At 42.1% G+C, this 26,351-nt stretch overlaps 1 protein-coding gene across 1 annotated transcript in view; it reads right to left on the reverse strand.

Moving 5' to 3' along the window:
- The window catches only part of LOC139711191 (uncharacterized), a 49,922-nt gene extending 27,081 nt beyond the window's left edge, over nt 1-22,841 (reverse strand). The window contains exons 1-13 of the mRNA XM_071623106.1: nt 22,655-22,841; nt 12,688-15,664; nt 12,077-12,156; nt 11,031-11,229; nt 9,855-10,173; nt 9,205-9,252; nt 8,406-8,503; nt 5,910-6,037; nt 4,651-4,749; nt 3,531-3,641; nt 2,175-2,312; nt 1,351-1,443; nt 772-892 (exon numbers count right to left, since the gene is read on the reverse strand). Of these exons, the coding sequence (XP_071479207.1) occupies nt 772-892; nt 1,351-1,443; nt 2,175-2,312; nt 3,531-3,641; nt 4,651-4,749; nt 5,910-6,037; nt 8,406-8,503; nt 9,205-9,252; nt 9,855-10,173; nt 11,031-11,229; nt 12,077-12,156; nt 12,688-15,664; nt 22,655-22,822 (4,579 nt within the window). The 5' untranslated portion in view covers nt 22,823-22,841. The remainder of the gene's footprint in view (nt 1-771; nt 893-1,350; nt 1,444-2,174; nt 2,313-3,530; nt 3,642-4,650; nt 4,750-5,909; nt 6,038-8,405; nt 8,504-9,204; nt 9,253-9,854; nt 10,174-11,030; nt 11,230-12,076; nt 12,157-12,687; nt 15,665-22,654) is intronic.
- Between the last annotated feature and the right edge of the window lie 3,510 nt (nt 22,842-26,351).

Below are 26,351 nucleotides of genomic sequence, written 5' to 3' on the forward strand. Positions count from 1 at the left end.
ACAGATAATCTTCAGATGTCGGAAAATACGGAAACTATGATGTTCACTGAATATGTCTCCACGTGTTTGACTTCATTCTATTAATTAAAGTCTGTGTTTCCCTTTCGCAACCCTGAAAATCAGATTTCTTTCATAAGTAGGAATATTGTAGAGGTAGGTGATTCAAACCTTTCCTCAAAATACTGAAACTGGAAAGTTCTTTGTGATCGAGTGGGAAACAAAAATACAAATTTCCAGCGACTCCTGAAAAAATTTCAGCCACTATTTTCGGTGCAAAATGGTTGCAGATTCACATGTGACATGGGGTTATTTTTTCTATTTCTTTTTTTTTCTTATCCTCTGAGGTGTATTTCCGTGAGATCACATACAGAATGTTGGGAGACATTCTTCAACTATGCAAAATTTCATGACAGTATCAAAAGCGATATGCAACCTTTACAGTTACTTTAGACATGGAGTGATATTGAATTAAGGTGCGGTAAAAGTGTACATTTTCGCACATTTTGTGCAACCAGAAACTACTGTGAAAATAAAAGCATGCAAAATATTTTTGCTTGTGGTATGTTTCTGTTATTTTATGACTTGATTCCGCGAAATTACAACTGCACGAAGCTCACCTTACCTGACCGAGCAAGAAAAAGTATACATGTGAAATTTTTCACTTTTACAGTATTTCTTGTTGTTGTTGTCAGTTTGTATTGTTTTCTTGGTGGATTTGCTTTATTGAATTTTTTTTTCTTCTATGGCTGTAGATGAGCTTCAGATGTTCACCTTTCTCGAAGAGCTTGCCACACTCCTGGCAGTGGGAGAAGTCGTGCATCCACTGAGACTTGGAGTCCGGGCCCGGAGTGGTGGCGCCGCAGCTCTTACACTTGACGCAGCGAGAACAGACCTACGACAAGGGGAGAGACAAAAATAGCAGGGGCCTTCAATTTCATGTCAGCTTGCACAGAGTACTTCCACAAGGCCATGGCCGCACTCTACACTTAAAAGCGACTGGAGACATTTTACGACATATATCAGTGATCTACGACAGTGTGTACCAATCTGGCATCCCAAACCCTTACATTTTTGTCTGGATGACATTTTCATTGTTTAATCTGTCTTTGCTCTTTTCATACAACAAGCGAACAAAAAATTGACAATGGAGTGGATTTTTCATTTTGAGAGCCAATCAGCAGTGACTACAATGTCAGGGTTTTACCAAGAGGCCAAGACTACAGTATATGTGTGCCATGTAGACTGCCATTCTACAAGATTTTAAGTGTGGCATGTAATCTGCACACTCCTGCTAGTCTGATCTGAACAAGGTGCCTGGAGTTGAAATGTAGTAGAAGGTGTGTCACTCACCCAGATTTTCCTCTTCTTGGATGGTTTGGTGGGATAGTTTGGTCCCAGGCATTCGGCGTGATAGCTGCTGTGGCATTTGTGGCAAGTCAAGAGCTGCAGGTGTCAAGAGGAAAAAAACAAATACAACAATCAGCATGTGATAAGACTATGTCATATATAGACCTACAGATTACAACTGAAGGTGACAATTTACACGGTGCCACCTTGGCCCAATATGACACACAAGGGAGTAGAAATGATAGTTTCTGGAGTGAAAATTAGCTCTTTCCAAAGCTGCTCTCTATGTTCCTGCACTCAGAATACAGGGAAACCTCATTATAACCCGGTTACCAGGACCACTGATTTGAGTTCATTGAACCAAGTACCTCATTGTAAACATACTAAAAAGGAGACCAATTAAATGCATTCATGGAAAATCAGGACTACAAAATTCACCTTCTTAAAAGCGATATCTCATTGGGGGCCAGCTCATTATATTGCAGTTTCCCAGTACAAACTTTTACAACTTCTACTACCAAACAGGAGCATAGATGGATACGGACATACAGTTTTATACTCTCGTTTTCATGAAGTCCCCGGGACCGGTGATTTTTTTTAAATGTTATAAATATTGAAATTTTGTTATAACCAAACAGCATAGTGTATAAAAAGGTATATAGATGATGATTTTGCGACCTGCAGTTTGATTTTGTCGCAAGAGGAATTTTGATATAACCGTGTTCATTATAGGGGAGTGCACTGTGACACAGCAGGAAGAGACTACCTAAAGCATGTCAGTCATGTGAATATCATGTAAATAGAATTGGAAATAGCAATCCACGCACCTTGTCCTGATGGTCGCAAACGTGACAGAAGCGGCAGTTACGGCAGCACCAGTTCTCCTTCTCGTCCGGTAGAGGGCGCTCTTCCTCTTCCAGACAGAATTCGTGGTACGGCTCACAGCACACATTGCAGTATATGAGCTGCAAGAGAGAGGGAAGTAAAGGAAGTACACATGTACTTAATCTTTCTGGTTGAAACTGGTTTTGCAAAGCACAGGGACAATGCCACAATGCGCTGGAGAATGGACACCTTTACTGGATAAGCAATGTAAGGCCTCTATACAGTATGTCCCAAAAAAAATTACAACGGGACCCCCCGCAATGATATCTTTAAAAATGGTGAATCGATCTAAATAAAAATTCAGGGCATGAAACTATAACTCATTGCCCACATCTTACAGAAAACCCCATTCGATTTGCTTCAGTGGTCAAAGAGAAATGAGGAATTTTGTAGAGGATGTCGGGAATCTCTTTTGTCCAAGCTCTGTCTTTTATTCACGCACTAGAGCATTGAATTGCTAAAATTGGAAAAATTAGACTCATGACATGCTTTACAACAATCTACATTTTTCTGTGACCGCTTAACCAAATTGAATGACGTTTTCTGCAAAATAGAGCTAAGATGTTATATTTTAAGGCCCCGACGTAGCACTTAGACAGGTCGATCATTTTGGATGTTATCAATTCGAAAATTCGATTGTAATTTTTGAGGGACATACTGCAGTATGTCCCACAAAAATTACAATAAGATTTTCGCATTGATAACATCCAATATGATTATTTTTTTCAATGCTACTTCAGGGTGTTAAAATATAACATCTTAGCTCTATTTTGAAGAAATCCCCATTCGATTTGGTTAAGTGGTCACAGAGAAATGGGGATTGTAGTAAAGCATGTCATGAGTCTGATTCTTCCAAGTTAAGCACTTCGATGATTTTGTGTGTGAACAATAGACAGAACTTGGACAAAAGAGATTCCTGACATCCTCTACAAAACTCCTCATTTCTCTTTGACCACTGAAGCAAATCGATATCATTGCGTAGGGCCCCGTTGTAATTTTTTTTGGGACATACGGTATAGAAGAATATCACTGAAAGTATCATCACATGAATGTCTGATTTTTGGTAAAATTTGATGATCTCCTCTCAGGCACTGATTTACTTTTGTTAACTTTTTCTGAGATGCTACTTTGCCATCAAGGTATCTAGGTCGACTTTTCCTGCTTGACATGTTCACCGCTGCTTTGAAAGCAAGCCATCCTACTTTGGGCCACACAACAGTGTATCTGGCTGTATTCACAATCTTTAACAATCAATTTTCCACTAGAACCAAGTCACGCACACAACAAAACTGATTTACCTCATGCTTCCCACTGCTGCTGCACAAGTAGCATATAGTGCGAGGCACCATGGGCTCCGAAGAAATGATCGCCATCCCGCGTTTCCACGCAATGTCCATGTCGTAGTCGTCCTAGGGTAGACGGTAAAAACACATCACACTAAAGCTTTGCAGATCATGTGACGAGACTGGTGTTCACAATAATTACAGTCTCAGAAAGCAATACAATGAGAGAAGATACTGTATATGCAACAGATTTCATTGCACTTTTCATTTGATATTGTTAATTACCAACATTCACAAAATGTACAACTAACGAAAATGCTGTCTTCCATGATGGTATGTATATTGTCATCTCGATGGGAAATCACTGACTTTTCTCTTGAAAATGGAGAATGCTTCCTTATCTTTCTGTCACTGTGGTCAGTTTCCTTGAAAATAACCACTTGTAAAATTGTCTTTCATGTCTCCTTTCAAAAAATATATGGCATAATATACAGTACCACAAATCACTCTTGAGATATGGACAGGTATGTTTCTTTTCCTTTCTTTTCCCATATATTCATCTGCTACGGTGCAGGCTCTAGAGTAGCTTGACCAGCTTTCCATACCAGCGTCACAATGTGATGCACTCATCTGCATACTTGTATCTTAGAGTTGCTAAAGTATAAATGAACTCACATGAAAACATGGCATCTAGAGTGCAATGCATATTGAGCTGTACACAGATCAATTCTGTCTGCAGAAAGCTTGTTGATACAATGTACACTAGGGAACATAGACATACACAGTGTACACAAATTTTCTGTTACACTACGAAAATTACACACAATGACACAATTCATGCAATAAATAGCATATACATCTATTATCTTAATTTGTCTTTTCACAGCTACATTGTACATACATGAATGTGTATATATCCAACTGCTTCAAAAACAAAAGTTGCTCACTTAAAAAAGCAGATTTGTCCGGCAATTCTTCACTTTTCTTCACTTTACTCACCTCGGGAAGACTGATTCAAGTACCTTACAAAACTTCCTTAAAAAAGCAAACAAAACAAAACACCAATAACTATACATTCCTCTGAAACAAGCCACACCCCATGGATACAGGGTGCACAAACAAAAGACAAACTTACTTTGAAATCTGTCTTGATGAGATGCTTGCCAGGGATCTTCTTGGAAAATTTGATTGTTCGCAGGACGTTTGAACTCCCCTCTGCCTTCTCAGTCTTATCCTGCAGACGGGAAGGACACAAAGTAATTGTTAACAAGTTCTAGTTTCACGTCCCGTCTTATGTGCCCACACACCATCACATTTCAAGCATGATATCAACTGGGGGCTGGAACATAACTTTACAATTCTCCTGCAGGTGGACGTACAATGTGTCAAGGTGAAAAAATGCAAAATCAGGACTTTTCCCCTCCAAAATCATACTGTGGATGCTCACTGGGGCTTGTTTCCCCCCCCCCCCCCCCCCCCCACTTTCTGCGAGGCTAGTCAAGTCCGGGGGACAAAGTCTGGAGGGGAAAGTGAAAGTGATGGGGCCTGGCTGTATTCATCCTATGTGGGCATGTGAAAAGTCTGGTTTCAAGTGGCAGGGCTCTCCCCAAGCCCTCACTTCCCCTGCAGCTCGGGGACAGTCAAGATGGCAGTGTGGACGGTCAGTTATAAAAGAGATGTCCCCTCAACATGGGGCCAGTGCGAACTCAGGGTGTATTATGTAATCACTCTCTTCAATAACATCTCAGTCCCTCAACTTTACTAGCACTGACCTCCCCTCTATTAATCCCTTTTCTTCCCCGAGACACGTTACAGGGGAAAGGAATGCAACATATTTGTGGATTGAGTGAATAGAGCAATATTTGGAGAACACATCAGCATAGGTTGAGGAAAGTTGGGTAATCTGTTGAAAAGTTGTGAGTTGTTGAAAGTTTTGGTGCAGCCACTGCAGCATGAGAAGTCAGACTATTACAGATTATGATATCAAATGATAAACAGAAAATATACGGATGATTCCAGACAAATATGAAATGCACACATTCCCTTGACTTGTAACTGACATACACGTTTGTTTAGGGCAATACTATTCCCCCTGTATTCTGAAAGAGGCACGTCAAGTGCTCTTTAATTATGCTAGAAAAGTGAATATATGTTGAATTTTCTTTATTCTCACATACATGACGTCACAAACTGTCATAGTCTTCTCATCCAGTGATTGCAGCACTGAGACTGTAAAAATGTATAACTTTTTAACAGATTGTTCGATTTTCGTAAAGCTTTCACTGTTGTGTTCCACTAAATATTGCTGCATTCCTTCACTTCATTGATATTACGTGGGCTACATTTCTCCTTTTGGTACAAATACGCCTCCTGGACCCCTTTATTTCTTCTCACCGCTTGTGCTCCACGCTTGGACTTCGTGACCAGCTGCGGCCCACTCATAGAGTCTCCACCGGCCCTCTTGATTCTGGCCCCCGCTGGTTTGGGGGCACCCGATTTGGGGACACCCAGTTTGGGGACACCTGGGACGGAAGAGACGAGGGGAACATCCATAATCAATTGCACTCGTTTTTGTCTTTTGGTTGACCCTTGACCCTTGCCCGACGCAGGCTATTGACTTACGATGACACTTTGACATCCATTTGGTCTACTTTCTACTCATATGTGGTACATAGTATGCAGCCATTCATGCAATGGTATCATACAGACATACAGACTGCTTGAACCCAAGCTAAATCTCAAATTTCTTTAACATATAGATGTAATTACATCAATATTTGGTGACACAAGATTTGCTCCTGCAACAATTGCTCCAGTCCCATTTTCTCCAAGGACTTACATTTTTTATGTAGGGTTAGGGTTAGGGTTGTGGTGAGGTTTTAGATACTGTATACGCTATATATTTCGCGGGGGTTTTATTTTCGCGAATTTCGCGAGTCGGGAGCTATTCGCGAAATTAACAACACGCGAAAATATTACCTTCCAAAATGAATCCCTTGCCTTGATGATACGAACATTTCAGTACTAGTATACCATGTCACGGCTTACCGAACAGACCATACTGGCTAAGTTTGTTTACGCACGTCCACGTCTACTTTACGAATACTGTAGAGAGCCAATCCATTATCGCAAGGGGACCACTCGTCAGAAATCTCGCGCGATGGACTTAACCACTTCAAAAATGTTGAATTCTAACTTACTAGTTCGCAGAGTTTGGCAAGTCTTTTTCATGCAGTGTATATCATTCTTATTTGCTAGTAAGTTGAAAATTCACACTTTCTTTGCCACTTCATATTTTCTCTGGTCTCCCAATCGCGAATTTAACCACTCGCGAAAATGTGTGACAGCGACAATTCGCGAAAATTTATGTACGCGAAAATTATAGCGTATACAGTACTACATTGGTAGTTTGATGTGACAGTTATGACCCAGACACATAGACATCCCGGATCACCCCAGACCACTCTGGATCTGATCCGGGGTGAACCGGGAAGGGACCTGTGTTGACGCCTTGGACATCCTTGGACATCCGGGAGGCCAACACGGCAACTTTTGGAGGTCAAAAACATCTGGCGTCATTCGGGGATTGCTGTGTTGGCAGAGCAATCCGGGATGGTCCGTGTTGGTGCCGTGTAGCTGCCGTGTTGATCTGTGTAGATGCCGTGCTTGTCCATGTAGACGCTGCGCTCTTCCGGCCTTATCCGTGTAGCTGCTGTGTTGATACCGTGTGTACAGTCATATCAACACTCGTCGACACACTCCATCAAGGTCAAAACTATCCCGGATCTCCCTGGATCACCATGTAGATCCTTGAGGATCCATGTTTATATGTGACTAGGGACTTGGGATTAGGATTAGAATTGTGTTTGTGGGAAGGTATTCTATGATTGGCTTAGCATGCAGATATTTCATGGAATCAATTGTGGCAGGAGCAAATATCATGAAACCCAATAATTACTCCTGGGCGATACCAAAGATAGTAGATAACAAGATACGAAGGCGCGCGATAAGGATGGACACAAAATGGCTACCCTACATGACGATACAAAAGAGAGCTAAGTACAAACTCAGTACACCTAGGAACATCATTCATTTCCAAAGGTAGTAGTATCTTTATTATCTTAAAAAGATTAAAAAATTATAGTCGTAGCTTTTTATCGATTAAGGGGATTATTTTGAAGAACGAGATTTTAAAGTAATAAGGATTATTTCGTGGAGCTAAAATTTGGCAACAACATGATCTCACAATCAAAGGCGCTTGATAAACAACAACATCTTCAAAGACAGCGCGTCTCAGGCAAAGACACACATCACCTGAGACGCGCTGTCCCTAAAGCCGCTGCTGTTGTTTATCAAGTGTCAAGACAGCGCGTCTCAGGTGATGTGCGTAATACACTTGAGGTCCGCGCGCTGTCCATTTGTTTTGTACAGGATTAGTGCGCACTTTCGTGTCTTCTTAGTTAAGCGTCTTTGGCGATACTGTACTACATGACAGAATAAAGGGAGAAAAGGATGGAGAGCAAGAGAGGGAGAGGACGAATATAGAAGGGAGAGGAGAGAGAACACGGAAAAAAAGCTGCAAAGACATCTTCCAGTTTACGAGAGTAAAAGGGTTAAGGTCGACGTCGTGTTCTCGTATGCATTCCATACTGTAAAAGTAGACATTTTCGTGGAGTAATCCAGAAACCAGCGCAAAAACAAAAACACACAAATATTTTTGCACATCATTTTTTTCAACTTTTGAATGTCTTGATTTCATAGAATTAAAAACATGCGAAAGTCATCTCACGGGCTGAGCGTGGAAAAATACTCGCTGCAAAAACATATAATTTTATTAGAGTAATGGCAACATCTTCGTGATCCAGCAAAGGATGAGTAAAATCTGTTTACCTTGCCCTGGTTTCTTCGATTGGGAGCTCGTCCCTTTTTGTCTCATCTCCTTCATACGCTCCATCTTCATCTTCAGCAAGTTCTTGCACTTTCGATATCTGTGAGGAATGGACAGTGTTTTCTTTTCGTTTGAGTGACAGAGAAATTCAGATGTAGACAAACATAATCAGCAATTTTAGTTCTATGACCGGTCTGATAGTTTGCATTTTAAGAGAAGACTACACGGGAATATCTTCAAGATACTACAGGCACAACATAAGAGAGTGTGCACACCGACAGTGAAAATGAATTAATGGCTGGCGCAATTTATGCATGAATGTTCACAAACTATATCATAATAATCACAATAATGATAATTAGTTTTTTTTTAATATAGAGCATTTCAGACTCATTATGAATTTCAATGTGCCTCATAGCCCACAATCAAAATGTCCTGAATAACCATTACTTGCTCTCCATAGAGGTAACTAATCACAAAATGAATATCAAAATGACGTAATGTAATGAATCTCTTAAATTTCTTAGGGAAGGTAGCCTCTTAAGTTTGGTACATATCTTTCGAATCATCTTGCCTTAGGAGATACCTCTACACATCTTGAATACATATACATAACTTGATAAGTTGCAGTCTGTCAAAAAAAAAACATAAATTTTGAACTGCAAATGAATTGGTAAAAAACTACGCTTTTTTTAAACTGTATCTCAAAGTTCATTAACGTTTATTCTGTTTGGTGATATGCCATCACTCGAGAAGTTTGTGATACAATGAAACAAGTTTGACACCTCCCTTGTTACTCACATGCAGCACTGCTTTTTGGTTCCTGGTCCACCATACTTAGGCTTGTCCCTGTCGAGATAATATCACAGACGGAATCATAACAAATTCATTCGAGCACTATGCCTCAGTCAAATGCAGGACGTCTTGGGCATCGGTCATCGAATGACCCAACAACTTTATGATCTACTTAGAGAATTGTGATATGTTAACAATATTCATCAGGTATAAAACCATGTTTGTATAAATATCTCACATAATCCAGCTATTCGTTCTTTTTTGTTGTTGTTTAAATCAGATTTTTACGTAATGATCTACTTGCTGTAATTTCTGTTCTGCATATGTAAATTACCTTTTGGATTCAAGATTCTGCACAATGTTCAGTTCAGGGTGTTATTCTCCCAACAAGAATATTCACAACGACCGTGTGAAAGTAACTGATGTAGGCCTTCCAAATCCAACAGCTGACAAAGGTGGATTCTGGTAAAAAATTTTCCGATTTTAATATTACCCCTCATTGCTGCTAATAAAAAAATGTTACTCATCACCTACCCCCCCCCCCCCAACAACATGTAACACCCTGGATTGACGTACTACTAAATGTAGGATTACAAATGGTAGAGCCACCCCTGTCTGATAGGAGGTGTTTGCGAATTAGAGTCACCATCACTCACTTGCAGTTCGTGCAAGTCTTGCAGTCGCTCTTTCGCAGGCAGGCCGAGCACTTGCCACATCTCGTCCGACGCTTGATGTTCGAGGAGTCGACCAGTAGTGAGGTCATGCCGACTCCGGCGCCAAACTTCTTCTTTTTCTTCATCTTCTTCTTGTGTGGTGAGGGTTTGGGCTGACTAGACACGGTGTCTGAATCGTCTCCGTCCATGGTGACAAAGTCTGCCATTGAGCGCCGCTTGAAGGTCGACTTTCGTCGCCGACCCGAGAGACGGGGAGAGGTCTGGCTGCCAGGGCTACCGTCCTCTGCGCCACTGTTGTGATCTGTGTGCGCATACAGCAAGCAACGAAAGACACATCAATCAGGTCATGTAAAAAGAAATTCATCGTAACTGCACATTTAGATAAAGAAGAAAACTAAAACTATGAGCATCCCGCAAGGTATTAAAGTGAATACTGCTGTAATTGCGTAACACAAAGCAGGATAACAATTTTACATTCAGTCTTGAGAAATAGCTATGGTTAAATTGTTAAATCTCTCTAAATATTTGTCTTTTAACTCTTTGGACCATCAAGCATACTCTTGGCAAACTGTAGTTATGAACTTTTTTTGTCGGTGACCTTCTCTTAACACCAGCTATTTCACACTCTTTAAAAGAATTTCAGAATGTAACATTATTCTAGAATTATTAAAGAATATGTAGTGAAGAGAGCATTTGATGTACTATAATATTCAGGAAATTAACATGTTAAAATACACATCGCTTACTATAACAAAAATGAAAAGTTTATCATCTATCAAGGTTGGAGATCATCAACTTTGCTGGCTGGTAAGGAAAATATTTATGATTTCTATCACTGTGTTGAGCAATGAATAATCAAACCACTGACGAAATAGTCCTGATTTTGCAAAACATCACGTTCCCTAAAATAGCTAGCACGCATAGAAATGTGTTTGCATGATTTGAATTTCATTTGACAGCAACAAAAATGGTGGAAAAAAAAAAGGAAATGTCACTATGGCAACTGGTAAACTGAACTGAAGGAAGTTGCTTTCTCATTGGGGCAAAATATCAAGAGACGTTAAACATTTGTAGAGCATGTCTGTAGCAAGAGATACTGTGGACTTACAAGACATTTTGCGATTAAATGAAGTAGTATGCAACGACGGAAGAGCTTACCAGATGCATCACTCATAAACAGCTGTTTCCTCTCGTTGCTAGGCAACGCACTCAGTGTCAGGCTGTCCCTCGGGGTTGGAGGTCGCCCCTCATATCGGGCCGGGGAGTAACCAAGGGCGACCGAGGCTCTACGGCAGACGTGCTTGATGCGTGGGCCGGCGGACATGACCCCACCTTCTATTGTCACTTCGCTTGCGACCTGTCGGACAATACATAGTGTCAAATTAATGTGCAATCTGTCGCATATAATATGTGTGTCAAAAATGGCTGGGCTTCCCTTTATCAACAAAACTTCACTGTGAAGAGGCAAAAATATGAATAGTGTATAAGCTGTTATTTTAAAGATTATGTGCAGTAATAGTTCAGATATTGCAGATATTTACAGATATTTTCGCAAATGGGGAGGTTGCAGACATTTTCGCGAGATGTTTTCACAATTTAAAACCAAGGATTATCTAAAGTGCATGTAGCCTGGCGTATGGTGACCTTTTCACATGTTGTTAAATTCGCGGTCAAGCAGTGATAGACAAAATTCGTGAAAATTAAACCCCCACGAAAATAACAACTTATACAGTACATAAAATCCTTATCCACGTCCAGAATAAATCCACCCATGTGTTGCTACATTGCAGGTGTCTATTCATCATAAGAGAGTGTAAAACCTGTTACCAATAACAAGTTAAGATTTAGTTGTTATAAGCTACTGAAATCCTTGTGTCTGATTGGCTGAAAACAAATTTGTCATAGAAACGTAGCAGTTGTTACTGATAACAAGTTTTATGAAACGGGACCCAGGTGCTCCTACTCATAGACTTTTACTTTGTTAACATTTGTCAAGTGTGCACAAAGCAACCTGTGTGCTGGAAATATATATGTATGTTTGTGTATAATTACAGTTTATCATTGGTGCTGATCTGGCTCTTCTTTCCGAACCAATATTAAAGGAATGGGTGAATCAATGAGTATAGGAAATGAATGATTAATAGATGAATTAATTAATTATAAATAGATGAATAAATTAGGAAACCAAATGAAAGTACGCATACTTGAGGAGCATGGACCTTTGACACTTCTGCCTGGTCGGGAGACATATCTGCTTCCAGGGCATCAGCCATCTGACGAGAAACTGTTATTTGGAGAAACAGACCAAATATGATAAAATAATGGTGGAATCTGGCTACTATCGCAAGGGATCAAACAACAAATAGTGCCACATATTCTGCCCTGTAGGATAAATCTTACACACATACACATAATACTGCAGAAAATAGGGTGTTGAGAAGAGTAGTAACAACCTCTTCCAACTGCTCAATACTATCATGACAATTCAGGATTACCAACGTACTCTCTAAACAGAAATGACAGAGACCTTGTTATACTCAGCTTATGGAGAGTAATTTCACTGATGAATGCAACTCCAGGACTGTTACCTCAACAATAGCACTGCATTTGCCATTTTTGTGTCATTGCAAAAAGAATACAATAAATTGCACTGAGTTTTCTTTTTCAGTTTTTCAATATGATGTAAATGGCATTGAAGACTTTCATAAAAAAACTGGAGACAATACAATCTGCAACATCAAGTCAATGGTGGACTATGTATTCGCTCTTACAGCACAGAATATTACTGAAAACAAAAACAATATGCATATAGTACCTGCATCATGAAGGGACTTGTCAGATGGACTAAGTAGCTTGTCTCCCGATAATAAGCTCTTGAGTTTTGACCCCTCTTCATGCTCAGTTCTTCCTGGAAGGAGAGCTTTTGCCGCACGCTTGACCTTGTCTGGAGAGAGTTTGCGCCGACGGTGTTTGGCCTTCATTAGAAGCTTCTTGGAAGCATGCTTCTTGTGCAGCTTGAAGTCGATGCCGTCCGTATCTTTGCTATGTCGCTTCTTGCGCTTCTTCTTCTTTTTCTTCTTCTTCAGCTTCAGTCTCTCGGCCTTGGACAGCTTCGGCTTGGGAGACAGGACGTTGACCTTCAGCGGGTCTTGACTCTTCTTCAAACTCTTCTTCTTCTTTGATGGAATTGTTTCCTCAAACAGCTTGCTACCCAACTCGAGAAGCTTCCGTGTGTTGGGGGAGAGCCTCCCGCTTTCATTGTCCAGGCCAACTGCACCTTCCTCCCCACGATCTGGGAGGGTCTTCTGCACTTCCACTCCCAATTCATCAAAGGACTTCTTCAGGCGCATCTTCGTCTCGCGCAGCTGGTCCTTCTTCCTGCGCAGGATCTTGTCTTTCCGCAGCTTCTCCATCTCCTCGGGGGTGAGGTCCAGGCCATGCTTCACCTTCCTGTGCAAGGCCCTCACAGATGGCAGCTCATCGTGGTCCGTGGAATCACCTTGTTCGGCAATGGTCTTGGCGACATTCTCCTTCTCTTCAAGGTACTTTTTGAGCAACTGCTGCTGCTCAAGTTTTCCTCGTTCTGCTCTTTCTACATCTGTCAATGCAATCTTCTTTTTCTTTTTCTTGCTGTCTTTTCCTTTGTCTGTGCTGATCTTCAGGTCTGCCCCTTCCTGCTTGCCCTCCAGTGGTTTGTTTTCAGTGTCCTCTGAGACACCACTGTTTTTGGTGGCACTCTTTCTCACTCTACTCTCTTCCTTCTGCTTGCGCTTCTGCTGGCTTACCCTTGCTTTTCTCACCCTGTTGTAACGGGCTAGCTTCTCTTTCTCCTGCTGTGTCACCTCCTTTGCCAGGGCGATCTTCTCCTGGATCTCGACGACTGAGGGTAGGCCATCAACTCTGCCACGAACGTGCATGATCTCCTCGCCACTGTCCAGACAATGGAACAGGACAAGCGGTGATCGTCTCAGAGCTGCAGATTCCTCTTCATTCAGTTTCTTCTTCATGATCAAAGTTTTATAGACTGCTTGCAACGGGAGCCAAGACTGGTCCTCCGTCTCCAGCAATCTGGACTTCTCAGATTTGGACAGAGGTTCACCATTTTTCACCTTGTTATTGATTTCCTTGAACTTCACAGCAAGCTTTTTGTCAGACAACACTTTAGTGACCTTAGGCGCCTCATCCACACTAGCTGTGACCTGATCTCCCTCCACCTCTAATTTCACAGGCTTTATCTTCTTAGGAGTTGATGGTGACTGCTGAGGGGATGCTTCTTGGTCTTTATTGTAGGGCTTCTGTTTCTTTTTAGCACTTCCGGGCTGCTTTGTGGAGGGTGTCTGCTTGTCAGGTTTTGCCTGTTGCTTCTCAGGTTTTGCCTGTTGCTTCTCAGGTGTTACTGGCACGACATCAGCAGTATCCAAACTGGGAGACACAAGAGATACATCACTGAAGGAAGAAGTTTTCCAGCTGCTGTCCAGACCAGCTGACGGAGAAGAGAAAAGAGAGGTGCAACTGAAATCTTCCTCCTCGATGAATCGCTTTGTTGGCTTGATAACTCTGGATGATCGAGAGCTCACAACTGGCATGATGAATCCAAGACTGCTCTTTGAGGGCTTTGGGGTTTTGTTCTCGGACTTTGATGATTCAAGCATTTTAAGCTTCTTCCTGGACTTCCGCGGATTCTTGAGAGCTCTGTCTTTGACCACAGGAGGGGACGCCGTTCTGTGCAGGAAGTGCAGATCCACACCTTTCATGACCATGTCAGTTAGCTTACTGGAGCACTTCACCGATCTCTTTCCGGGGGTGTCTGAGCCAAACTCTTGCTGCTGGGACTTCCTCTGTACATCCTTGGCCTTCTTCAGGAGCTGCTTGGCGTGGGAAATATTGACCTGCTTTGACTTTGGAATGCTCACTTTGCCGACCTTTGCTGTCTTGGTGGCTGGAACGGGATCACTCGGCGTCTGCTGAGCCTGCTGTAGCTTCTTCTTACCCCATGGCTTGAACTTCACTGGCAATGGTTCCTGCTTCTTGTTCTTGCCTTTGGCTTTCTTCAGCAGCTGCTGGGCCAGTTCCCTCTTCCCCTTTGTCTTCTGCTTTTGGCTGGCAGCAACCTTTCTTGGGGTTGGGGGCTTAGTCTCTGGTTCGGTCTTTTTCCTTGGTCTTCCACGTCCTCTCTGAACTATCGCTGCCTTGTTTCCATCGCCAATGAGTTTGATTTTCAGCTTCGTGAGTCCCTTTGCGGAAGCTGCGCTTGGTCCTGCAGAGCTGGGCTCTCCTGGCTTCTTTGGCAGTACGAAGGGCATGCGGATTTTTCCACCAAGCATCTTCCCTGAACTACCGCGCCAAAATTTGGGCAATTTTTGTGGTATCGACTGTTTCTTTGGCTTGACGAAAAGATCTGATTTGGGTGGGATTAGTTTTGGTCGGACAAATTCGACCCCTTTGATCATGTCCCTGTATGAGGGTCGGTCAATCGACCTCTGCCGCCTACTGCCATCTCGTCCACTCTTCCCTGATTTCACCTTCTGTATTCTCCCGTCCACAACTCTGGCTCTCTTCCTCTTGTATGGGTTGGCCGTCTTCCACTCGCCGCGCTGCATCTCAGCGCAAGTGATCTTTGTGTAGAGTTCTTCTCTGCCCGCCCTGCGCCCAAGGATGGGCCATGCCGCTTTGACGTTTTTGATTTTAGGGGAGAGTGAAGAATCCTCCTCTGGATCTGTTTCTTGGACCTCTGGCTTTACCTGCGAGACAGGGCCAGCCTCGGCAGCAGAAAATCCTTGGAAATCATCCTCCTGTTGCAAGGGAAGAAAAGAAGACAACGAAACGTGAAATCTCCAATGAGGCACCTACTTGTAGTAAACATCCAAACGTGGTTTCACTTGCTTCTTAATTCTTACACCGACTATAAGCTATTCCATACTCATCACACGTTGTACATTCTCACAAAATCGAGGCAGCAGCTCTTCAACAGTTTTCTCCATTTTAACCAAGGGAAATACAGAAAATCCCTTCACACATCAATTAATGCATTTTAATGAGATTGAGTCTCTTAATGTGTGAAGAGCACAGTAAAAAGCAAAATGACTGATATCAATCTGGGCCTTGTTGCATAAAAGTTGATAGTAACATTAAGTCAGAAATTGAAAGAAATTACGGTAAGTCATAAAGTATTCGTACTTGATTTGATTTGCTGATATCTGACTCATGTTTGATTTGCTATGGTGTGGATTATAAACCATTACATAGCAACCAAGATCATAACGTTCTCAGTGTGCAATACTGTCAGCATACCTTTTTAGCTAATATTTTGCACTTTTGTCGTTACCAAACTAAAGATTGTGTTATCAAATTTGATTTCTGTGTCCATTTTGGAGCAAAAATCTACAACATTGTACAGTTACAATTTTGTACTGCAGGCATATAGTAAACATGTATTCTTCAGGTCTTCAACTCCTTATGTACCATGGTGGAAACCCCCAGAGTGCCACATAATTCTGAGACACCAAGCTTGTCATGCTTTGAGAAAACATTCTGTTTTTCAAAGATACAGTATGTTACTTTTATGGATTTCTGTTAAGCTGGACATATAGTGAGTAAAGTTGTAAGTTGTAGAGAAAATGCCAAGCTTTCATTTGATGTTAATTGTATGAAAAGTCAGAATGTTTTTCTATCAAATGACCACACTGTAGTAGCTAAATATTACTGTAAAGGCATGACTTTTGCACACAAAACAGTGACAGAAACTTAGAATTTACACACAAATCCGGTAGCGAACATCGCTTGATAGTCAATCACTAACAATAAAATGCAAGCTATCCGAGAGGAACAGAAGCGCGAGAAACGTTTTCATTGTTCTGCGCACGGCATTTGACGATTTATCAATCGGTTTGGGCGGGTTTGTGCATTGAGCAGAATATGCGAAGTTGGCATGCCGTCCACTGAGTCTTTCGTGTGAACGTGGCACATAAAGAGTTACATTTGTAAAAGACATCACAGTAACAAAGGCTGAGACTGTTGGTACATTTGTCCATAGTAACAGCTTCACTCAGGAAAGTATCTCATTGCAGAGCCTAAAACGGCCATTCCTTCTTCAGCCCAAGTAATCTTGAGTTTGATCACTTACATACCAAACTTACACTCGATGTACCAACATACATGGTATACCAGTACATGTAACAACACTTTTCTCAGGAGACCCGAAAGAAGTAGTAGTCTTTGTATGCCAAATTTCACCCTAGACAGGTAGGGTTAGTCCTTGAGGGGTTTGAGCATGTTGCTGTAACACGCTTGAATTCTTGCGCAACATCAAAAAAAGCCAGTAACATGCTTTGAGACATCCTTGAGAATTGGCAAAATGAACACAATAAAATGTATTCAAACATGTGCAAAACTTGAGAAACATCAAACCACTTAAAACATTTCCTGTACAAAATATTGAACATTAGCAGCACAAGGAGAAATAAGTTGCAAAATATTGCATGCTACTGTACATGCTAGTGATGTGCACTTACAATGTAGCATGCATACAATTTCCAAAATACATGTAGTCTCATACATCATTTCAGAGCTTGCAACATGCTCAAACTTCAAGTTGTGGACCACCCTGAGATACATGTGACATGACTTATTACCAAACACTTATTAAAGTACAACTGTAAATTTGAACCAAATCAGTTACGGGGAACAGTTGACATCAACTTACATTTGTACATCATCTCTCAAAACAATTCACCCTTTGCAAGCTTTGCGGCACAATGCTGCTTGCTACTTGTAATCATGAATGACTATACATGTATGTATCTAAAACTGAACTTAGTCATCTAATTTTTGTATTGTACATGACATGCAGTGTACATTACAACATGGCTAACATCAGTTTCGGATTGTGTCGGCAGCAGTGTAAGTCATGAAGCTTGTGAAGAGGGAGCCGTTACTGGCAATGGCATGCAAGTTGATGTCACAACACTTCTGATATAATGTGGTTTGGTTCAGTACAAGATTTGAAAAAAAGCTAACATTTCCTCTGATTTTGGCACAATTTGGAATTAGAATTCACACAGCATTTGATGTAGAAAAACCCAGTCTACATGGATACAAAAGTACAGTAACGACATGATTTGCTGACAGAACTACTATGAGTACATTGTATGTCATCACACCACCACCTTGCCAAGCAATGAAAATAACCTCATTTATTAGACTCTCTAGCAAGACAACTCTATTTTCCCCCAATGTTTTTGTCACTCCATGCTCATGTTCATTCTACAAGATGGATCTAAGATCAATAGCAGAACTACAATATTGATTGCGGGACTTTCGACCTGATGCTAGATGGTTAGTGCAGGAGTGCTGCACCGCCGCCTTGCACATCAACAAACAGCACATACAGTAAACGTAAACATGAGTCTATCGCAACTATCAAAGAGCATGCGAAGAATGTTCTGTGTTAAAGCTGTAGCTCCTTATGGCACGAGAATCTAGATACAGCCTATAGGTAGTGCCGTCATCCATCTACAGAAGCTGCTGCAGCACACCGCTGATTGCTGCACTGTCATGGCTGGCTGCATGCTGGTTGACTGTTAATTATGGAATCTGAATGCACCAATTGATATCCCAAGGCCTTTGGGTTGGCAGTTAGGGAGTAAGATTTTCCTGAAGAAAACTTGCAGTTAAAGCAGATTAACATTTGCGACAAGAGAGAGAGAGAAAGAGAGAAAAGACGAAAAGGACTCAGGGCCTACAATGTAATTTGAAACCATTCAAAGTAAAGAAAATAGAAAGTTGTCTAGGAGCTGGGAGTAGAATGTAAGAAAAAAATTGTTATTTTCATTGTAGTAAATTCACATTGCATCGAGTGTTGATGCTTGGCAAACTGTACAAAGTTTGTACGCAGCGGGCCACAGTTAGTCACTCACATGTGGCTGCACACTGCCTACAATTACAATCGCTGCATGTGATCTACAATACGTTTCGTGCTGAACACATACACTGTAGAAACTACCCAGCAGCAGAACACACAGCATCGGTGTTTCTTTTACTGACTTTTCTATTGCATCTAATTCACGGCCCTAGATCGGCAAATTTAAACTTGCATAGCAAAATCAACATTTCAGGGATGCATTGCACTCTCCAACATTTTGGTAGAATTTTCATGAAAAAAGATGCAACTACCAGCAGTCGTAACAGCTCTTCAACATATGAATCCGTTAGCCAATCACATGCGAGGTAGATTTCTACGTGTTTTATATTAAAACACATACCTCGCATGTGATTGGCTATTCTAGAAAGGATTCAAAATGGCGACTTACAGCTAGCGAACGGCGGTGTTGCGATATGGATACAAATTTCTGCGATATAACCTAGGAATACTCTAGTTACTGTATTTCTATTGCACAATGTGAGAAAGTTACCCCAAATATATGCTGCATAATGAGTCATGTCATGTCAAACTTGCTTGAATGTAGAAAAGCCGTCTGAAAATTGGTTTATCGTAACGTTTGATCTGTGCGCGACCACTGGCAGCGCATCCTACAGGAGCCAGCATCATTGCCTTCCACTACATAGTACATATTTTGACAGTTTTGACATAGACGGTTCTAGTAAGAAGCCATTCTGTCCCTGTTTTTTTTTTTTTTTTTTCCTCTTTGATCGAGCAAATAGATGCTCCAGCAGGTATATTTGGGCGAAAAAGAGGTCGGGTCGAAAATTTAGATACCGAACAGTTGTAAAATTTAGAGACGAACAACGAAACGTAAAGACCGCACTGCCACTACTGGCCTGGGGACTGGCGCTGGCAGTGAGTGAGGTGATCACCGGTAACGAGGAAACAAGAAAAGCATAATAGGGCCTACTCTAGCTAGCTGCGCACGTGCGTTGTCAAGGACTTCGCTTGCCCTCTAAGATGGCGTCGCGATTGGCTGTCAAGCGAGTGATGACGTTGTAGCGGTTTCCAATATTTCTGTATTTTTTACTGTCTGGCTGCCGTCAATTATGCTGTCTGACAACTCAGCATTCTGTCAACAGCCACGCGAACTTTCTTTGTGCGCCGGCACGAGACAGGTGCGCATTACATTCTTCGCCTTTGTCATCGTGCCGAGGTACGCGTATTTCACATTCCAACAGTAGTCGGATTTTCATAAACACACCCCTTGTTTTGCTGTCATGGAAACAACCTACCAATTAGTGGCGAGCTGTACACCTTCACCAGCCAATTACCACTCTCAAAGCTCCTGTCCGTGACACATTTTTTTTCGACCACGCCGTTTCATTTTCCACGCTGCCTCACTTCACGATTAGCTTTCACCCTGAGAGCACGTTCTAATCGTTGGAGTCACTCATGTCCGCATACTACGTCCGTATATTGCTTCCCACGTCTTCTGGCGCTGACGATACCTCGCGCCGTGGACTGCCATTTCATACGGATTATACTCGATACAGATACACTTTCCCGGATTTTACACTTCGCGACATTCGCTGCCTTTTCACATCGCGGCTCGCCCTTTCTTCAGGCTACACTCCAACCTGGGGATCGTTACATCGCTGCATTCAACGCGATCGGCGCCTCGTCACATCGCTGCATTTCACAACGCGATCTGCGTCCCATCACATCGCTGCTTCGGTCCTGCTAGCAAGCTGTCCGTGGTGTACAGACTCTGCCACAACCAGGGACCGCGCAGTTCTTCTATCCAGCGCTCCAGCGGTGGATCGACTCTACCCTCGCTTGTGCTAGCCGCGGCACTCGGAGGCTACTCCACGCTGTCGCTGGATCTTTTGTACATATTCATATGGGACACTGTCGTCTTCGGACACCCAAAGTGCATTCGGAGTTAGTCCATATCATTTCATATTAGTTCGGGAAGTGCAATACCCATTTCAAGGACACTGTTCACCTCTACTGGTGCCCTGGTGCATTCCACTCTACCGTTTATACGATCCTCTACCATTCCTGCTGGTGGTACCTTCAGCCCTGTCGTCCTGTTTGCCATTCGGTGAGTTGTTAGGTATTACATCATAGGCCCGTACCATAATACCTACAACGTCAATGCATAAATTTAAGGTCTTGCTATCCCAGCCTATCCAAGGTCCAAGGACATGTCACTGTAGAATCTAAACAGGTGAGGTATGAAATGTACCAGAACACTTGATGAGGTACTGTATGGCCAAGAGCCTGGTCTATACAATGTCTACTTCTGACATTAGACAAAGAAGTGCAAGAGCATGCAGGCTGTGCGTAAAAATCATCGGCAATTGTGCACTTTACGGCCTTATATTATCGGTACCTCATTCGTCATGTGCCAAGGCGATATCCCATGAACCACTCCCCACTGAGCAGCTGGCGAGCTTCTCTTGCTGTATGGAACGCCGTTTGACAAGTGATAAGGTCACTAAGTAAAACTAAAAGCCTGCCTCACTCACTGCGCTTCGCTTCCGCGGAGCGAGCTGACACATTGAACACTGTGCGATCGCGATTTCGCATGCCTTTGCTCTCCGCTGCAGGATTATCGAGCTTTACATATCTAGGCCCTATGTTGCATCGCAGAAAATTGCCATGATCATGGCCCAAAGTGTGAGAAAGTTGGCGGTACAATGTACTCGTAGTCTGCGATACAATAGATTCCATTTTTGAATATCCTAGCTTGCACCAGCTCGCCACCATCCTGAACAAATCGCGCAAACCAACCACGCTGACGAGGCTATGTGTGTATGTGTGTGTATCCATGCAAGTAAATCGGTAGCTATATACACTTCACACGGCGTCTGGTCGGGCTCATTAAAACGGTAACTGTGTAGTCGTAGACGAAATAAACACTCACACTAACAGACTGACGAATCGGGATGAGATTTCGGGGTTTTTTATTATCATTTCACAGTCTATTACAGAATAATTTCGCCAAGGCCGCGAGCGGACATGTCCTCTGGCAATAGGTTAATCATTGATTCTCTGTTTAAGATATAACACAAAATTCGTTCATTTAAAATCATGATTGAAGCACAGAAGTTTACCACTCGTTGCATTCCGTTGTGTGCCAATGCACAGCACCCTGTTTGTCTAGGGTCTGCTAGCTGCTCACGCTCGACCACGCCGCACCGCGCAGGGAAGGGCATCAGAGCAGGCATGTGGCGTACCGTAAAACTTTGTTCGTCACTCAACACATTCACACACAATGCATCCCAACGCGAAATCTCACACAAACATACACAGCACAGTGCCTGAACAGCTTTGAAGACTCGCTGTCGACCCGCGGCGCCTGAGGCTGAGTAATAATAGGTACAGTGTAACTTGTGCGATTAGGCCCTACTCAAATTCGCACGCACACTGCACTGCTCGATTAGGGTAAACTCTCGCATCGATAATACAGGGCCGTAAACTTCATGAAAGTGCACAACTGCCAAATTCTCTCTTGATCATCACAACATGCATGGACAGGCATGCAACGTCAATTCTATCTACCAATGTAAATTTACCATCAGGCATCACAGCAAACTGCAGTAGCCTAACGTACGTCGTACGGTTTACATTACACCTACTAAATGGCCCTATTAATTAGCAAAATGCCCTCATAACAGAGGAAAGTGGGCATGTTTTTCACATTCCGGCTGACCTATTTTAATCTTAGTTGTCTCACAAAGTTAGACACAATTCGTGAGAGTTGGCATGATTGTTGGTGAGACATGCGATGGATTTTGGGTAGGCGACGTGTGATGTGATGATCACACGCATTCGCATTCATCACACGTCAAAAATACGACACCCAAATGTGTTCACACAAGCTATTATTTACCTCGTCTGAATCACCAAAAAGATCATAGAACCACTTCAAATTTCGCTGGATCGATGCTGTATATGCAAAGAAGGCATGTTGACGATTTCGAGCCTCTTCGGGCAGATATCGGACCAGAGATCGGCCATAACGATGGCCAGGCCTCCCTGGGAACCGAAGGCGCGCCATATTGAGTGATAGACTACGATTCAGTCCTCAAAGCTCATAATACACTCTTTCATATGCGTTCATGCCGAGCCTCATCACCTTCAGCTCCCATCCAATTGTACACAACACATGTACAGAGATACTAGTACTAGTACTCCTTCACTGCACAACACACAGACCACAGCGCTCTCAATGCACGTTCGGATAAGAGTGCACGCACTGTCCAATTAGGAGCGAGGCCCGTGAACGAGTATTGTCACATACAAACTTGATGGCGTGCTGTTTCAGTGCATGCATGCACACGCATGCAGTTGTCTCACGACTGGACATCAACATTTTGTCGTCGGTTTGTTGCACAATATACTTTATCTAGTTATTGATCCAGGCATAGGATATTTGTTTCATCGCGAAGGTGTTGCAAGAATCTGCACTGGTGGTCTACACTTAGGACTGTACATAACTGAGTACTTTACAGTATTTCTTCACAAATCAAAGCATGTAATAAAAAATCCTAAGTTTCTACAGGTCCTGCCCACAGGCAGGTATGAAGTACAAGGAGAAAAATACGTGGAGCATCACAAAAAAGGAAACATTACAAAAAAAAAAATGGTAAGTAGATTAGAATTGACGAACAAAGTAATTACTGAGTACACAATACTAATTCCTTAGATTAGTCAAATCACTTTTGTAACAGTCGAAATGGACAAGGAAAATCAAATACCCAATTCTTAGAACTTGATTCACAGAAAATTCCGTGTCCACAGTGCTCGGAATGACCGATCAGATCTGGGATTAAATACTATTTATCAACAACGTATGATAGGTCTACTCATACAACGTACGTGTGCGTATACTTGAAAAAAAGATAGACCCAATGCACCAAAGTGTTGAAGTAAGATTAGTTCTAGAATTTTCACCAATTTCGATCATAAATTGAAGTGACGTATAGGCCTAATTCTTATCTATCAGTTTTTTTAGTTTGTTGTTGTTTTGTTTTTTTTTGTTGTTTTGTTTTGTTTTTGTTTTGTTTTGTTTTGTTTTGTTTTGTTTTGTTTTGTTTGTTTTTTTTTTTTTTGGGGGGGGTCCTGAATCATCGGAAATCAAGTTTGGGCCGAATCACCTAGGCCTAAAACAAAAGTGGCGGCTTATTAGGCCCCTAGATATCCTAGGGAAAGCCAGAATTTCATTTAGGGGGTTATCATGACTAACAATTCCTCTGGCCGAGATCAAAAGATCAATAGGCGGGCCCGTTATCCGTAGAAATGAATTTGATACCACTCTGTCGATTAATGACACTATAGTGATTCTTATCCCCGAGGCCAAGCCATGTGAATATCATATTGCTTTACAATATATATATATGTATATATATATATATATATATATATATATAAAGCAGTAGATGACATGTTTGAGTCCCACTGGTTCTTTTTCCCTGACATGTTTGTTTATTTACAGATCAGCAGTAGCGATCTTAACAAATTTAATTTGTAGAGGGAGATAAAGTGAAGAAATGTACACACCTGAACCTTCACCCCTCTGAATAATATCTTTCTTTCATTTATATATATATATATATATATATATATATATATATATATATATTATATGTAGGGGTTTTTTATGTTTATATAGACCTACACTGGCCATCATATGTACAGTAACTACTTGCGCTCTCAAGTGGCGTGCGTTGCGGCGGGTCGGTCACACACGTGTACAATGTATTGCTTGCGAAAACATTTTCAGGACTTTTTTCCGAGAATTTTTTTTTTTTTTTTTTTTTTTTTGGCAACGTTGGGAGTGCACATATTGGACTGACTTTCCTATTGAATTCATGATCGACGGAATCAATACCGTAACCTCAAAATTTTGCCGCAGCAGTAGAGAGGTGCCTCTCAAAGCTTTTGTGTAGCGATCGTAAATCTACAGAATCTTTCCAAAGCTATAAATGCGGTTCGAATCCTTGCGAGCGGAGCACAGTGAGGCAACGACAGCCGATTCGGTGTCCAGAAAATAACGTCTAATTGGCCGGCGACACCGGGCGGTACGCGGGACAGTCTACGCACACTCTGCCTTTCGCTGATCGATTGGGTAGGGCCTACGTTATGGTGGGGACCTACCTATTCGGTGGGAGGATAGGAGAGCGAGGAGCCCGCAGCAGGCCTGGGGAAAAAGTTGCAGAGACGAGCTGGGTCACCACGAACATGAGGAGTAACGGAGACAGCGGGTGTCGGACGGACCAAGTCAGGCTATCAAACCTACATGTTCGATACTATGGGCTCTCTATCATCGATATCACTGATCGCCCCAAGAGCGGCCCGACCAGGGAGGTGGTGTATTCCACCTCCTTGGCCTAACCAAGCTAATCGCGGTGTGTGTGGGTCGATCGAGTGTATGAGTCGATCGCTCGCATGCACTGTACGCGCATGCAGATCCAGACTTATACACGTGTACAATGCATTTGCAAAACATGAAAACGGGTTCGTAAAATAGTACCGTTCGTGGGACAGCAGGGAGTTCCTGAGTTAGACTGCTTCATACAGTAAAGTCCACAATATGTATTGTTGATGATAACGATCACATTAGGTCTCCTGCCCCTGGGCGAGAGAATAAACCAAAGTATTTTAATAAAATTTTAGTAAAGTATTGCTTACATAGCGTGATTGTTTGTTTTTTCTTTTTTTTTTTCTGGAGGGAATGAGTATTAAGTAGTATAAGGCCTACATAATACTGCCAGATTAGAAGCATTTGATTCATAAATTCTAACTGAGCTAAAATCAAAGTAGGCCTGCATGTATTTGTAAGGGGACGTTTAGTGGGTCCTATCATATACATGATGCTTTGTTTTGTTCCTGTGTGTTTAATCTTTTTTTTTTTTTTTGGGGGGGGGGGGGGGGTGGGCTTTTTTTTTCTGTTTTGTCATTTTTTTTTTCTCGATGTGAGCCTGACGGTATACTTACGTGAAGGGCGTATATAATCTCGTCCTAATGAAGTTGTACACTACCCTATTTCGATCTCGAGCTTTGACTGGCCTGCTCGCTCTGACTGAGCCGACAACTACTGCCAGTAATTTTTGCCACTCAAGTTTGTGTGCATGCATGATGGGCCTTCGCAATCAGCTGGGCGATATCGAAGTCGAGTCTTGTACGTATAGGACATATATTATGTCGCACGAGGAACGTCAGATACACTTATGATTTTGCCACCATCCACTCCTTACAAAACAGAATACTCAAATTATCATTTTCTTACTCATATATTCCTCCCTTTCTTAACAAGGTAGGTAAGGGCGTCACCACAATTCATTCATTGTTTACTAACATCCACGCTCGAAGCGCGAGCTTGGATATGGGGGAATTGCGCAATCATAACAATGTACACGTGCTCACGGCAGTTTGATAGCCTTCTAACAGATAGTTTAAAACTGAAAGATACATTTATCATGTACACATTTTGCCAAGAAATGCTTCAAGGTGAAATAACGAGCAACAGAGTGAAGTTAAGGCAGGATAAAACGAACCGTGAAGGAAAAGTGCGAGAAAGATGCAAC

This window comes from Diadema antillarum, unplaced genomic scaffold (assembly GCF_040938485.1).
Source record: "Diadema antillarum isolate AM-2024a unplaced genomic scaffold, OU_Dant_1.0 seq00001622_RagTag, whole genome shotgun sequence".
NCBI classification, from domain to species: domain Eukaryota; kingdom Metazoa; phylum Echinodermata; class Echinoidea; order Diadematoida; family Diadematidae; genus Diadema; species Diadema antillarum.